This window comes from Cucurbita pepo, chromosome LG08 (assembly GCF_002806865.2).
Source record: "Cucurbita pepo subsp. pepo cultivar mu-cu-16 chromosome LG08, ASM280686v2, whole genome shotgun sequence".
Lineage (NCBI taxonomy): Eukaryota > Viridiplantae > Streptophyta > Magnoliopsida > Cucurbitales > Cucurbitaceae > Cucurbita > Cucurbita pepo.
Genome location: NC_036645.1, coordinates 5,631,973 through 5,648,056, shown reverse-complemented (window position 1 = coordinate 5,648,056; position 16,084 = coordinate 5,631,973). Strand labels below are relative to the sequence as shown.

Sequence of the window (16,084 nt, the reverse complement as noted above, 5' to 3'; positions counted from 1 at the left end):
AAATAAAAAACAATAGATCTTAGAATACTTGTTTGAAATTCAAATTCTAAACAACCAATTTTGAACGATTCTAAACATACATGCAATCCAAACTATATATAATTGAAACTATATATAATTGCAAAGAAATTTAGTCAATGACTAAAAAAACCAAACAAATGATCTTTTTACTGCATTTTTAAGTCTCGTCTACAAAGACAACATATATAGATTTATATACTCTTGAAATTAAAACTCTTAAGATTTCGTAAAACATCCCAAGAGTTATAGCTTTCATATTTTATAGCTGAAATGAGTCACTAAATGTAACCTTATAGTAAATAAGAAATACCATAACACTAAATTTTTAACTCAAAATTTGTAGTTATCTAATAATAAATGAAGTTCGGTTATTTTTTAATCTGACGTGAATTGTAACATATTGTGTTAATTTGAACAACATTTTCTTCACATTTTCCTTGAAATTTATATTGGTGTCATACCTCAAGGTCCAATTAAAAGGTTGAGAGCCAAAAAACTACAACGAATTTTAATCATTTATATTCAAGCTATGTGAGATCGTCAAACGAAGTTGATGTTAGGGTCTTAATGTACATGTTATGCAAAACTGCGCTTCAAAATTAAAATGCATTAAACACATTTAAATACCTCATAGTTGGATTGATAGAACTTAAGTAAGTTATTAGACAGCACATTTCTTTTATTGCATTATTTTTTTATTATAATTTTAATATTTGTTTATCTAATTTTAATTTGAGAGTTAAATATGTTTTATTTTAACTCACATAGGTTATCATATTCCAACATTAACTTACCATATGGAGGTTACACGTGCATTCAACTCACTGGCAACATAGCAAACATAAAAAAAAGTTAATAGAGTAGGACTCGGAGTCAATAACTCATCCACCTCTAGATAATATATGAGTTAAATTCAAATCTATAATATATAGCAAGATAATATTTTCAATAATATTGAACTTGTGACGCTAAAATAAAAGAGTGTACATGAACGAATCAAAAGAGGGTGATTCTAACGATACAAAATTATGATCGGTAAAAGTTTAAAAGAATTAATAGTTACTACTTATATTAATAAGATGCGTTTTTATCTTAAGTAATTTAAAAGAGGGTATATTATTAAAATAATTATTAATGTGCAATCCTAAGATAACTCGTTAGATAAAATGCTAATTATTAGATCACGACCCAATAATTATGTACTCTAAGATAATAATTTATATAAGCACTGTTTGTCATCCATGAATCCGTTGTAGTCTAGTTGGTCAGGATATTCGGCTCTCACCCGAAAGACCCGGGTTCAAATCCCGGCAACGGAAATGTTTTGGTTTTTTTTTTTTGTTTTTAACAAATCTTATTATTTATTAACTTTTTTGTTTCAAATTAAAATCACAAATCCGTTGTAGTCTAGTTGGTCAGGATATTCGGCTCTCACCCGAAAGACCCGGGTTCAAGTCCCGGCAACGGAAATAATTTTGTTTTGTTTTTTTTTTTTTTAACAAATCTCATTTTTTTTATTAAGATAATTGGTTTTATTTGAATTTCACAAATCCGTTGTATTTTTTTAATAATTTTTTTTTTTTTTTTGTAACAAAAGCTTATTTCTTCTTTTAAATTTTTATTTAGTCTAATTTATATAAAATAATCCTAAATTATCAGCAATATTCATATTGTTTTATATATTTAAATTAATTTATAAATGATTTAACGTAACTTTTCAATTTAACGATATTTTTATTAAAATTGATGAAAATTGACATACTAATTAGAAAGTATATGCAAAATTATTTACAACCATATATAAGACTAAATTATCGTTATCATTTATTTATTTTAAAATATATTATTAAAATCATTTGTATAATTAATTTTATGTTATAAATAAAACTTTCCAAATTTAAAAAAAAAAATTAAAGTACAGGTGATTCTAAACTTTCAAATATTTAATTTTAATTCAATAATTTTAATAAAATTTAAAATTCATCTAAATATTTATTTAATTATATAATATTATGAATTAAAATTTATATTGAAAATAGTAATTATCAATTAAAAAATTAATNAAAAAAAAAAAAAAAAAATATATATATATATATATATATATATATATATATATATATATATATATATATACATAAAAAGATAGAAAAAAAATGGTGATTTAGTGGAAATGAAAAATTGAAATAGGAGGGGAGAGTGGTGTCTCAGTCTCTCTCTCTCTAACGGGTTCTGCTATACATTTGAATCCTCAGCTTCTGCCGTGATCCGCCATTAAAGCTCGAAACTGAGCTCTGGAAATGGTAATATTCACTTTTCCATCTCAACCATGACAAATGATCATCAATCTTAGAAACTCAAGGGCATACGCCCAATTTTCCCCATCTCTATTCCGCCGTATCCAGAACCTTCATGTCAATTCGAATGAAGAATGGTCTCCCATTTCTTCTTCCAACCACTCACCACGAAGAACCCATTTGGTTTCCCCCAATAACATGACCCCAAAAGTTCATGCTCAACCCACTTCTGACGTTGTTTCGTTGAATAAATCAATCACCAACTTTGTTAGGGCTGGGGATTTAGAATCTGCCCACAAAGTGTTCGACAAAATGCCTGTTAGAACCACGGTTACATGGAATTCAATTCTGTCGGGATATACGAAAGTCGCTGGGAAAATGAAGGAAGCCCGTGAAGTGTTTGATAAAATTCCTGAACCAGATTCTGTATCTTATAACATCATGTTGGCTTGTTATTTGAGAAACTGTGGTGTTGAGGCTGCTTTGGCCTTCTTTAACACGATGCCTGTCAAGGATATTGCCTCTTGGAATACATTGATATCTGGGTTTGCCCGGAATGGGCAAATGAAAGAAGCGTTTGACTTGTTTTCGGTAATGCCGGAGAAAAATGGTGTCTCATGGAGTGCCATGATTTCTGGATATGTGGAATATGGAGATTTGGAGGCAGCTGAGGAGTTGTATAAGAATGCGTTTATCAAGAGCGTGGTTGTGGAGACTGCAATGCTTACAGGGTATATGAAGTTTGGGAAGGTGGAGTTAGCTGAAAGGATATTTCAAAGGATGGCTGTGAGGAATTTGGTCACATGGAACTCTATGATAGCAGGTTATGTTGAGAACTGTCGCGCGGAGGATGGTTTGAAGCTCTTCAAGGCAATGATTGAATCTCGGGCGAGGCCGAATCCTTCGAGTATGAGCAGTGTTCTTCTTTGCTGTAGCAACTTGTCTTCTTTGCCTATGGGAAGGCAAGTACATAATATGGTGAGTAAATCTCCACTATCCAAAGACATAACTGCTTGTACTTCATTGATTAGCATGTACTGCAAGTGTGGAGATCTGGATAGTGCCTGGAAGTTGTTTGTAGAGATGCCACTAAAGGATGTGATTACATGGAATGCCATGATTTCTGGTTATGCTCAACACGGTGCAGGTCGAAAAGCCCTTCATTTGTTCGACGAGATGAGACACGGAGCAATGAAACCAGATTGGATCACATTCGTTGCTGTTCTATTAGCCTGTAACCATGCCGGATTTGTTGATCTCGGGGTTCGATATTTCAAGTCGATGAAGGAGTTTGGAATTGAAGCAAAACCAGACCACTACACATGTGTAATAGACCTTCTCGGTCGAGCTGGTAAGCTCGATGAAGCTGTAAGTATGATCAATGAGATGCCATTCAAGCCTCATGCTGCAATCTTTGGAACTCTCTTGGGTGCCTGTAGAATCCACAAAAACCTGGATATGGCAGAATTTGCAGCCAAGAATTTGTTAGAACTTGACCCCAAGAGTGCCACCGGATACGTACAGCTTGCTAATATCTACGCATCGACGAACAAATGGGATCGAGTGGCTAAAGTGAGGAAGATGATGAAAGAACACAATGTAGTTAAAATACCGGGTTACAGTTGGATCGAGATCAAGAGTGTAACTCATGAATTCAGATCAGGTGACAGAATTCATCCAGAATTGACATCAATACACAACAAACTAAATGAGTTAGATGGGAAAATGAAGGTGGCTGGGTATGTTCCAGACCTTGAATTTGTACTGCATGATGTAGAAGAAGAACACAAAGAGAAGCTACTACTATGGCACAGTGAAAAACTGGCGATTGCTTTCGGATTGATAAAAACAGCGCCCGGGACTCCGATTCGAGTTTTTAAAAACTTGAGAGTGTGTGGGGATTGTCACAGAGCAATAAAGTTCATATCGGAGATTGAGAAAAGGGAGATTATTGTGAGAGACACTACAAGGTTTCATCATTTTAGAAATGGTATCTGCTCTTGTGGTGATTACTGGTAACCTATTTCTTTCTTTCTTGTTTCTTGTTTCTTGTTTCTGAAAATGAGCAAGATTTTTGGTTGTCTTTTGGGCAGCACGCATAGATTTCAATGACGGATATTCACACGTTTTTTCAAATTAGATGAATGGATTGAAGGTGGTTCTTCTGCAAACATTCTTTGGGATTGATTTTCCACTGGAAGTCTTTCATTTACATTTTCATTAAAGAAACTAACAATTCATCATTTCTTTTTGTCCTTTTATTTTCTCCGTTCTTCAATATCTCATTTATTTTTGGATCATAATCTTTCCAGACTCATTTATTTTTGGATCATAATCTTTCCCAAATATCGAGATAGTAAGTAGAAGTATAAACTAAAATACTAGTAAAATATGAAACTAAATATGATTAGTTTTTATATGAAAGGTAAAACTAAAGCATAATTCAACTAGTTAACGCATTAACTATCTTTCTATTCGCATCAGATTTCATATAAAAATAAAAATAAAGTATATCCGAAACGTCCGAAATGTAGTAAATCTCGTAGAGGCAGATGTAGGAGGGGTTGCAAACCGGACAATACACAACTTCGTTTTGGAAGATATGACACTCAAAGTTGTAGAGCTGGTCGTCTTTCATATCGAGCCATTGAAGCAGTACGTAGGACTATAATCGGACAATTCCATCGTGCTATTATGAGCGGACAATTCCGAAGAAATGGTAAAATATGGGTCAAAGTTCTTGCATATCTCCCTATTACCAGAAGACCTACGAAAGTCAGAAGGGGAAGAGGAAAAGGAAATCCTACGGGTTGGATTGGATTGCTCGTGTGTCCACGGGACAAATCCCATTTAAAATAGATGGTGTGAGTTTGTCAAATGCTCGTCAACTTAAAACTATCCACCTAATTTGACCATGGAATTAATACTAATAGTTTAGCCCATCTGCACTGTAAAATGTTGCATCAAAATTAGCGGTTTGGATCCTGATGAATTCCACCAAGAGGCACAAGGGAATGGGAAAGATAAGAGGGAAAATAGTGCCATTCACCAATAATGTTTTTCTAATTTGTACAGATGGTTTCTTCTTTTTTTTTTTCTTTTTTTTCTTTTTGGGTTATGATAATCAAATACATTGAAAAGAATGGGAATTTTAAACAAAGTGCTGATCAAGAAAGTAAATGGTGGAGAGAAGAAAACAAAACAAAGCTTTTTAGAAGAAAAGCTAATCCAAAGAGTTTTACATGCGCGTCGTGACCGACCAGACCATACGGTTACAGTGCTAATCATAGAGAGATCTCTCCTCTTTTTTCTTTAAGATGAGCAGCAACCAGACTTTTGGTTCACAGGCTGTCCTCGAATTTGCACAGTTGGCGGCCGCGCATTGTTCATTGGTTGAGTCGCCATCCTGCATAAATAATTGTGTTTTGCACGTCAGAACATACAAGCTTTCCACGTAATTTACTTTTTAACTTTAAGAGCAAGTTGATTGAAAGGATTGGGCAAGTGGCCAGTTAGTTAATAAACACACTCCTTGTTCCTTTTCTTTGGACAAAGCTTCATTACCTAATAACATATGATGTCAAGAAACTTATGGGACACCTAAGTATGAACTCATGAACTCATGATCTTTAATCCCCATTGGATAAATATTCGATTTTTGAAAACTATGCTTGTTTTCTTCCAATTTCTCTACAATATGTTTTCATCTCCTCTAGCTTTCATCTTTCTTAAGGAAAGATTTGAGTTTCTAGCCAAATTCCAAGACCAAAAATAGGATTTTGGAAACTTACTTTTTTAGTTTATTTCAAAACTAGGCTTGATTTTTTAAAACATATGTAAAAAGTACATATATAAACATGAAACACATAGGATTAAGTAGTATTTATAGGGTTAATTTTCAAAAACCAAATGGTTATTGAATGGAGACGTTAATCTATGTTCGGTTTGTAGTTTATGATTTGGAAAAAGATGCAGGCTTTTAGCTGTAGATCATAAATCCATCCCCTGAACTACACACGTATATATTGATTATTTAGGCATACTCACCTATTCTTGATTTCAGCAGCCATGGCCATGAAGGCCTGTTCAACGTTCGTGGCACTTTTAGCACTTGTTTCCATAAAGGGAATCCCAATTTCATCCGCGAATGCCTAGAATAAGAAACCATAAAGTCCCATTTCGCTAAGTTTTTCCAGGGCCCAAAGGTAAATACTCAATTAATAAAGAATGAATCTACAAAGTATAATACCTTCGCTGTCTCATGGGACACAACTTTGTTTGCCGTAAGGTCAGACTTATTGCCCACAAGAAGCTTGTTCACGTTTTCGCTTGCATAACGATCAATTTCATTTAACCATTGCTTGACATTATTGAAACTGTCTTGGTCTGTGACATCGTAGACAACCTGCCAAAATTACACAAGATTCAGAATAATTTAACATGCACGACTAATCCCACCAACAAGATAGATACAGGGGTTCTAGGGAGTATGTGGCTCTTACAATAATGCCGTGAGCACCACGGTAGTAGCTGCTGGTTATTGTTCTAAAACGCTCTTGGCCAGCAGTATCCCACTGCACATTGTAAGAAAAAGTTTGTCTAGTCCTCTTTACAGCAATATAATAACAGTTATGCATAATTTGGAGGACGGAGTTCATTGGGCAGTAAAATTTAGAATAGGTTTTTTTCAAGACCAAAGAAAAAGTATGGCTCAAGAAGTGTTATGATAGAAAAATAGATGAATAACATTCTGAAGGTTTGAGTTCGTGGTTTTAGTTGTGACAACAATATTCCGTGTGGATTTAATCGTCATGATCCGTGTTATGTTTGCTCTCTGCATGTACTGATAGGAAACAGAGACGAGGAAAATTATATAAATTAAATAAAGCAGTGATATCCTTTCAGGGCAAAGGAATTGCTCAAGGTTGACCTTGATGATTATATCTGTAACATATTATACTCTATCTTTAGAAGTGTCATATAGACTTGTTCTTTCTTAGGGTACGTGCTATTAGAAGCGAGACAGAATTTTCAGTACGACTAATCTTTTGCCATACTAGAGCAGATACAAATTCACGGCGAGGATGATGGAAATGGAAAATTTTAATACATGAAGAAAAGAAGACAAAAATGGACTGTGCTGAATGGAGAAGCTTCACGTAATTTTAGTGACGTTCAAGAAAAAGGTAATTTTGCATTTAAAAGTTAAAACTGTCACTCCATTAATCTGTTCCAGTATCTGATTTGTTATACAAGTCCATATCTCGGGAACAACTCGAGACTAATTTATTTATTAGAAGAATAAAAAGGTTATAAAAAAAATTTCCAGAGTCCCAGACCACCGTATCTCAAAAGTAAATAATTGGTTACTTCCATATAAATTATGAAAGAGTAAAATGCTGTTAACGTGCAACTAAAAGCACATGAGAAGGGATATGAAAATAAAAGAAAACTACACATGCGACCTTCATAATTACTTCAAAGGAAATTTTATTTTGTTAGATATAAAGTCAACGCTGCATATCAGCCACCTTTACTGGAAGGCATGTGATTAAGACCTCTAATCCTTTACTGTAATGTTTATTTGCTATAGTCAACGCCAAAGTTTAGTAAAAGAAAATGGTACCTACGTAAGAAGACAACTAGGAGAGATTAAACTTACTATTTGGAGCTTAATAGTCTTCCCATCGAGTTCCACTGTGCGGATTTTCTAAAACAATGGAAACACAACAGGTGTTAGAACAATGGATTTCTTCAAAGAACCCAATGGTAAATACCAGGAGTGGAAAATCACTACTTACGAAGTCAACCCCGATGGTGCTAATGTAGCTATCCAAATATGAATCATCCTGTTTGGCAAGAAAATATCAAAAAGTTAAAAATACATTTCAACCCTACAATATATCCATTAATACAAGTACAGCACATTAGATACCAATAAATATCAGCGCCTAATAACATATAAATGCCGTTTTGTAACATCATCCAGACACAGAAAACTGAATACAGAACACTACAGCAAACATAAGATGGTAATTCTTAGTTCAACTATAAGTCTGCAACAATAAAGAGTTGACATCAAAACCACCTAACATGTGATTGAGGTTGGACTTGGAACGGTGAATCAATATGAGGTATTGAAACTAAATTCAAAGAAAAAAAAAAGGAAAAAAAATAACTGGGAATTATAACCAAAACGGTGGTAGAATCGCTGGGGACTTACTGCAAACCTCAGAAGAAGACAAGATTTTCCAACACCAGAGTCACCAATAAGCAAGAGCTTAAACAAATAATCACTGCAAGAAGCCAACAAGAATTGCTCAGAGCTTAACAAAAAAAGTGAAAGCAATTGTAAATAATGTTATTCAGATATTATATGGCATTCTCATAAATCATGAGAGATACATCTCAAGCGAATATATTGGTTGAAAAGTTGAAACATGAAAGATGATGGTGATGAACTAAATCACTTTGTGTATGCTACAAGCAAGCATCTTCTACAATCTATCCTTGTCTGTGGAAACCCAGCCAAGCAGATCAACACGTTACAGTTTCTTCTATGTTCAAACAAATTATTCACTGGTTTCCCATCGTTGTGGACCAAACGATGCCAAAGAGCGTAAATCCAAAAACTTAATTCAGTACTAAAAACAAAGTGACCGCTGGTTATAGGAAGTAACAGAGATATAAAACACAATGGAACTTTGACTTGAATCGATTTCAGCAAAATTTACAAAACAAGAGAGACTTAATTAAGCAATTCCATAAATTATGGAATTACCTTCGAAGATATTAAAAAAGAAAAAAAATGAAATTCATTCGACGATGAGGTACAGCCTTAATATAAGGATCGAGAACGCGTTGTTTATTTTCAAACGTTGTCACAGAAACATCCGCTATCTAGCACCCGTAACCGAAGTTGATTGACTCGTATGGATCTGATTCGTAATAGAAAAGATCTACACCAATTAATCAACCAAGAGCACGACGAATCATCGATACTCAGACTTACCAGACTATAGACAATAAAATTAAGAAGGTAAAACTAGATAAGACGCAGAAAACTCACAACCTCTCTACCACGTACCAGATCTAGGCTAATGATTAAAAAAAAAAAAAAAAAACGCAGAAGTTCCGAAAACTAAATCGAAATCGAAGAATTTTCAAAAGATCAACATCATCAGAAGAAACGAATTCGAGCTTACTATTCAGGAGTCATGGCGATGAGAAGCGGAGATCGATGGAATCAGAGAGAATTCACCACAGTACTGGAGAGGCGTGAATTTTCCCGGCGAGTTGCGATCGGAATGCGGAGGAATTCACCGGAGAAGACGGATTTGTTGAATGAAAGTGAAAGAAGAACAAGGAGAATGACTTGGATTTGCGTTTCTGAAGAACCTAGAAATCTGCAGCGCAATAAATTTGAAAATAGAAATTCCGTAATGACGTAGCATAAGCCTTTTGGATGTTGCCACGTGTTGGCTATTAATTTACGATTTTGTCCAAGTCAAAATATTTAATGATAAGGAAGCTAAGTCAAGTAAGGTTTATATTAATTCAAAATCCTATAACATAGAGCTTTTAATTTAAGTAATTTAAGAGTTATTTATTAGAGATGTAATTAGGGAACGAGGGCGTGCAAAGAAATTTTTTTTCATTATTTAAATAGGGTCGAGGACGAGATTATATTCATTTCTTGGATTAGGTTAGTTCGAGTTGATCGAGTCATTTATTCACTATAACGACCCAGATCCACCACTGTCCACCCCTGGGGGCCCGATGTCACGGTCATGCTCGTCCAAGGCGTGTTGCCCATGGCCGCATGCCCATGACAAGCCTAACCCTTTATGTCTTTTCATATTCTAGTGTTTTACTTTTGTATTTCTAGGAAATATGACGTTTCAGAAATATCATATCTAGGCCTGTAAGACATGAAATGCCTCAGAATGTACTATAGGAGGATACGACTAGTTGCCAACTTCTCCCTACCCAAGATTATATACTGTGAGCCGTTGTTATTTCTCTCTTGCTTGCTTATATAACGTCTCTTTCAAAAATCTCTATTTCGAAAATCTCTCCATGCCCTCGTTTTCTAAAACCTTCTCTTAAAATCGAGGCCAGAGACTCAAGCATACGTTGCTTGGTCGTAGGTGACGCAAAAACGAATTGGCTTTGCTCACTTGTCGTTGGAAAGTGAGTGTCGCACAATCGCAAGTCCGCTGTCATCAAAAGTGCGATTGCGACACCCAGTGTCCTTACAGGCACACCGCCTTGTGTCTACCCCCTTCTAGGGAACAGCGAGAAGGCTGACACATCGTCAGTGTGTGGCTCTAATACCATTTGTAATACCTCAGATCCACCGCTAGCAGATATTGTTCTCCTTAGGCTTTCCCTTTCAGGCTTCCCCTCAAGGCTTTAAAATGCGTATGTTACGGGAAGATTTCTACATCGTTAGAAAGAGCGTTTTGTTCTCCTCCTCAACCAGTGTGGGACATCACATTCACAATTTTATTTTAATAAAATAAAATAAAAATTAGTTCATAAAATATTTATTTTTTCATTTTTTAGACCTTTAATTAAAATTTATAATTCAATTTCAAAAAAATATATTACAAATAATTAAAATTATTTTAATGAGTTGGCTAGATAATAAATAATCAAAAAAATAAATAAGAAATAAAATAAATATATAAATAACAATAAAATAAAATTAATTATTTAGTTTCTACCATAATTTTTGTAATTTAATTATTATCTATAGTATGAAAATCCAAAGTTATTAATATAATCTTTAAGAATATGTGGTTGACATACACGAGTATCGTGTTTAAGTAATAATTTAAAGAGTCTATAGTATATGGATAAGGTTGGGTGCCTTATACTGGTAACACTGTTGATACGACCCACTTTGTAATAGTTACAAATCATTTAATCCAAATTGTTCATGTAGAGACATGTAAGTGGGGTATCTTATACAATGAGTTTGTATAATACTAGATCAAGAAATATTTAATCTCTCTTTAGAAATTCGTTAATTGAGAAGATTAGTATTTCATATGATGATCATATGCGACTCGATCTTAATCTTGAATGAGTTATGAACTCCTGCCTATGAGGGCTTGTCCTTTAATTTACATGGCTGAGAATGATTCTTTTGGTCGATTCAATATGCGGACTTGACCAAGTAGGGTGTCACTTCGTTATGTTGATGATCGTCATCGTCTGGATGGTATGGTTTCAAGTTACTGACATGGATGACAAGATGAATCTTCATCCATGTTGGTAGTTGAAGACGGTATGAGGTCCTCCCAAATTTTTCGATGACTTTGGCTGGTCCTTCATACTTCCACACTAGTCTTTGATCTCCTATTCCCTCATAATCGAAATTTCTCTAATCTCAGCTTGATCAGAACTTGGTCACCGACTTGAAATTCTAATGGTCTGCATTTCAGGTCTGCCAAATTCTTCATTCGTCGCGAAACTTTCTCTAAGTATGCACGTGCCACTTTGAGTTTTGCTTCCACTCCTTGATGAAGTTATAAGCTTGTGGGCTTTTCCCGACATAAGGGTAGTCAATGACATGAGACATGAGTGACTGTCTGCCACATACTATCTCAAAGGGGGCCTTCCCTGTCGACAAACTTTGCTGATAATTGAAGCTAAACTAAGCAACGTCGAGCATTTGGACCCAATTCTTTTGTTGCACATCGATGAAATGACATAAGAACTCTTCAAGCATGCTATTAAACCTTTTAGTTTTTCCATCTGTCTAAAGATGGTAGCTTGAAGAGATGTTTAAGCTCGACCCCGACAACTTAAATAGCTTGTTCCATTTATCTTCACTAGTTAAAAATATTTTGAGTGAAATTAAAAGTAATAATTAATCTAATCTAAATCTGATGGATTCAAATTTTTATTTTTATTTTTAATTCGTAAATTAAATTTAAACATCAATTTCAATAAATATTTTGTTAAAATTATTTTAATAAGTGATTAGAGAATAAATAAATAAAAAATTATGAAATTATATAAAAATAAAGTAAGTAAATAAATAAATAAATATAATTGTATAGTAAAAAAAAAAAAAATATATATATATATATATATATATATATTTTAAAATTAACAAATTTAAGTTTAACAGTAAAATTTAATTTTAATTGAAGTTTAAACGTAAAGCATTTTCTCGTGGCCTGCGACTCGGGATTCGGTCATCGGCTCGCATTCTCTCTCGTAGCTCAAACATTTGAGGTTTCTGTCTTCCCTTCGCCTTGATTTTTCCGGCAATTGGAAAACGAAGAAGATGAAGAGATCGGTGAGTGCTTCCAGAGTCTCCGATAAGGTGTTATTGAGTTCGCCGTCGTCGTCGTCGTCGTCGTCGTCGCAATCCGCAGTCTTTAGATCTTCGAGTGTGAGTTCCGGCTTGGACTCAGAGCTTTACCTACCGACGTACAATCCGTTCTCTCACGCGGCTGAAAAAGAACGTCGCCGTCTTAAGCTTGCCAAGATCTTCATCCACTTCATTCCCGTCGTCGTTGTCTTCTGCGCCGTCGTTCTCTGGTTCTTCTCTGATCCAGGTACTGAAATTACTAGAGTGAAAGATTCTCGTAGATCAAGATCGACTATTTGATATTAAAGACGGCGAGGAATTAAGAAATATAATATTTTCCCCAAAGTTATTGCTGCCCGTCCTGTAATATATCGTTAGGGATTGCAATGGATTATCGATTAACACGAGCAATCAGAGTGCTTAAAATCAATGGCCTTATTGTCGTCCTTGTCTCCATTTATGCGGCTTGTTGTTTTGATATTGGAAATGGTTGGGTGTTGAACAGAAGGAACGGGGATTGTTGGGGAAGTTGTTGTGATGGCTTATGGAAAACCGTTGAAGGACTTTAGAATAAGGATTTATCAGTATAAATTAAAGATTAGTCACCGTCCTAGCGTAGTACTTGTGAAGTTTGGAGTTGGAATCAATTGAGCATGTTGTCTCTATGTAGCTAAGAAATTTTCGAATGATAGTGTGTGCATATAAACTTTGGATTGCAGAGCTTTCCTGTGAATGCATTGCTCTCTAATATCATGTCGTTAACTTGGTATCTCTTAAACTTAAATGATCGGATATTGTATGATGCAAGTAAAAGGATACATGAATTGAGTATTCCCTGGTTAACAGTTACTATTCTTCTGTTGTTCAAGTAGAATTTCATTGTATAATTTAAAGCTAAATGATAAAGGTAATGTGATTATCGGGACTGTAAACTGTTTAGCTTCTGCCATTTATTTGTTGGGGTTTCTGAGCTTGCTCAATGCAGTCAATGATCCGCTTGTTGAGTTTATTCAAATATTCATAATGTTTTACTCCATCAAGATGGTAGATGCGTGCATGTTCTGTTTGTGTAGATTTTATATATTCTACTACTTGTGACCTTAGTGATAGTATAATTAAGAAGCCTTGTACTGGTCTCACTTTTCATTATCAAATTAGTGAATGTAAAAATCTAAACCTCCTGTATTCATCTAGGAACAGCAGTTTGAGTCTTAGCTAATTAAAAATGCTTAAAGGGTCTTAGAACTCGAGTAGACAGTCACTACTTTAGATAGCATCTTATTGGGCAGGAACAACAGTTTGAGACTTAGCTAATTAAAAATGCTTAAAGGGTATTAGAACTCGAGTAGACAAACACTACTTTAGATAGCATCATATTGGGTTATGGAGTCTGCTGCTTATCTATAGCTTATTTAATTGTTATACCTACTAAAACTATATATGGAAAATGGTCATATATAGTAAATGACTCTTTGTTGAAAAAAAATGAGATATATATAGTAGAGGGTTATTTTCATGTCAATTTTCCTACTTGCATTTTCTCTCTCTTGTTTGTGTTCATTGGAGTCATAAACCTTTAATCAATATTTCTCCTTACATTTTCTTTGTCCTGTTCATCTAGATCGAGTGTGTGCGTTGTCGTATGATACTAACCCATCATTCTATTTTAGAATTGTTTTCCTCCTTAGCTAGCATGCCAGCTAGTAAAGTCACCCTTTTATGAGATGTTCTTAGGATTTAGATAAGTCTTTATGTGGCATAGTAAGAACTAAGAGGACACTCGAAGAGCACATTCGTTTTCTTCTCTGACTTGAGTGGTGGTTCTATTACAAGGAAAATAAGTGGGAATGTCATAGTAAGTTTACATGGATATGTTCATGAACCGTTGAAAAACCATGAATTTAGGTGTTCAATATGAAGCATCAAAGTCATTAGCAGTGTTTGTTACTTTCAGGATTGTTTATGGTCTATGAATCTATCTTCTGTGTAGGTCAACAAATATAGACAGAGCTGTTTCTTCGGAGACCTTACTGGAATGGTCAGCTACTTGAAGCAAAGTATGTGATCTTGATGAATGGTATACTGAACAAGAGGACAATAAAGCCTATGCTCAGTAAGTATGCAGGCATAAGATGTCACTTTAAAATAGTCTCCATTAGTGACCTTTCTTTTGAATGATAGGCTTACTTTGCTTCTATTACTTATGTTAAAACGAACATCTCATCATGTCGGTTTGTTATCCTCGTGTGACTAACCATTAAAACCGTAGTTTACTCGATAATTGTACAGCTATGAAACTGATGTTAGTATGTGTTCAATGAGAGAGAGAGGAGTGATTTCAAGTGTATATTCTTGGCCTCTGTTCTTTGATCAGGGAAATTGGTTGTGGTTGCATTGTGGATGTAGAATCTCACTTGAACTCTCATGTCTTCTTCCTTGGATCCTTGATCTTTCTTTTACCAGACTAGATTGGATTGTTTGTTCTTAAAACTGGGTGTCTTCCAGCTCCAGGGCAACCCAGGTATTAAATTCAATCTTCTGATAGATTTCAAGCTTTTGTGTAGTTTGGGTGGATTAATTACCCCCACATAAAGGCATTCACGGGAAGGTTGTCCTGCAGCAGTTGTAGTTGTAGATAAGCCCTTTCTGTTCTTTTTACTGTTCTTTATCCCACATATATATACATACATATATGTACATTCGTACGTACATACATACATACATATACATATACATATACATNAAAAAAAAAAAAAAAAAAAAAAAAAAAAAAAAAAAAAAAAAAAAAAAAAAAAAAAAAAAAAAAAAAAAAAAAAAAAAAAAAAAAAAAAAAAAAAAACTAAAATGGTGACAAATAAATTGTTACATATCCTACAAATCACTCGTGGTGCTAATGAAAGTAAAGGAAAGAAAAAGGAATGCACAAATGAGTAAGGACGACGGCCATGCCACCCAACACCGCCGCAACACCCGCCTTGTAGCCGCCGTGGTATATGGAAAATCCCGCGCTTGGGCCTGGGCTTGGAAGCGATGGTGGGCTGTCGGGCATTGGGACTGAGACTGGGTTCATATCCATGGACGGCGGAGAAGCCGCCATACGGGGAGATGAGATGATTAGTGGAGGTGAGGCAGCCGGTGGGGACATGGCGGGGGGTGCAACCGGAGGTGGGGTTGATGGACGCGGTGCGGCGGCAGCGGGAAGAGGAGCAGGGGAGGGACCCTTGAGCAATGGCGGAGGAGGAAAGAGCAAGAAAAGAGAGGGCGAGCACGAGCATGGCACGTGCGGTCGCCATAGCTCCAAGAAAGAAGAGAAAGAGAGATTGAAGCGAGGGAGAAAGGTGGAAGAAGATGATTACATACAATGGGGAAGAAGAGAGACGCTTTGAGGGTAAATGTTACTTACGAGTGCATTGAATTTTCCATGCTACCATGCTTGTAC

At 35.1% G+C, this 16,084-nt stretch overlaps 3 protein-coding genes and 2 non-coding genes across 6 annotated transcripts; 4 read left to right on the top strand and 1 right to left on the bottom strand.

Moving 5' to 3' along the window:
- Positions 1-1,267: 1,267 nt before the first annotated feature.
- Positions 1,268-1,340, top strand: TRNAE-CUC. The gene has a single exon. It is a non-coding gene; the product is annotated as a tRNA-Glu (tRNA).
- Positions 1,341-1,417: 77 nt separating this feature from the next.
- TRNAE-CUC lies at positions 1,418-1,490 on the top strand. The gene has a single exon. It is a non-coding gene; the product is annotated as a tRNA-Glu (tRNA).
- A 701-nt stretch (positions 1,491-2,191) lies between these two features.
- On the top strand, positions 2,192-4,479 carry LOC111799738 (pentatricopeptide repeat-containing protein At4g16835, mitochondrial). 2 transcript variants are annotated; one of them, XM_023683196.1, is made up of 2 exons: positions 2,192-2,940; positions 3,019-4,479. In XM_023683196.1, exons 1-2 carry the CDS (start codon positions 2,355-2,357, stop codon positions 4,332-4,334), a joined length of 1,902 nt encoding a protein of 633 aa, XP_023538964.1. In that variant the 5' UTR covers positions 2,192-2,354; the 3' UTR covers positions 4,335-4,479. The 2 variants fall into 2 exon arrangements, with proteins under 2 accessions (XP_023538964.1, XP_023538963.1); XM_023683195.1 differs by having other exon boundaries at positions 2,192-4,479.
- An 854-nt stretch (positions 4,480-5,333) lies between these two features.
- LOC111801043 (GTP-binding protein YPTM2-like) lies at positions 5,334-9,734 on the bottom strand. The gene is made up of 8 exons (XM_023685008.1): positions 9,521-9,734; positions 8,539-8,611; positions 8,117-8,164; positions 7,978-8,025; positions 6,818-6,889; positions 6,565-6,720; positions 6,363-6,466; positions 5,334-5,721 (listed from the first exon to the last, which is right to left on the bottom strand). The coding sequence occupies exons 1-8, from the start codon at positions 9,532-9,534 to the stop codon at positions 5,628-5,630; spliced, it is 609 nt and encodes a 202-aa protein (XP_023540776.1). The 5' UTR covers positions 9,535-9,734; the 3' UTR covers positions 5,334-5,627.
- A 5,904-nt stretch (positions 9,735-15,638) lies between these two features.
- Positions 15,639-16,031, top strand: LOC111800116 (glycine-rich cell wall structural protein 1.0-like). Its single transcript, XM_023683702.1, has one exon. The coding sequence runs from the start codon at positions 15,639-15,641 to the stop codon at positions 16,029-16,031; it is 393 nt and encodes a 130-aa protein (XP_023539470.1).
- Positions 16,032-16,084: the final 53 nt, after the last annotated feature.

Coding starts and splice junctions, on each gene's coding strand:
- LOC111801043 (XM_023685008.1), bottom strand. Junction 8,165..8,538: donor GTCTTCTTCTGAGGTTTGCA/GTAAGTCCCCAG, acceptor CTTGCCAAACAG/GATGATTCATATTTGGATAG. Junction 6,890..7,977: donor AGACTATTAAGCTCCAAATA/GTAAGTTTAATC, acceptor TACAATGTGCAG/TGGGATACTGCTGGCCAAGA.
- LOC111800116 (XM_023683702.1), top strand. CDS start 15,639: ATGGAAAATCCCGCGCTTGGGCCTGGGCTTGGAAGCGATGGTGGGCTG.
- LOC111799738 (XM_023683195.1), top strand. CDS start 2,355: ATGATCATCAATCTTAGAAACTCAAGGGCATACGCCCAATTTTCCCCA.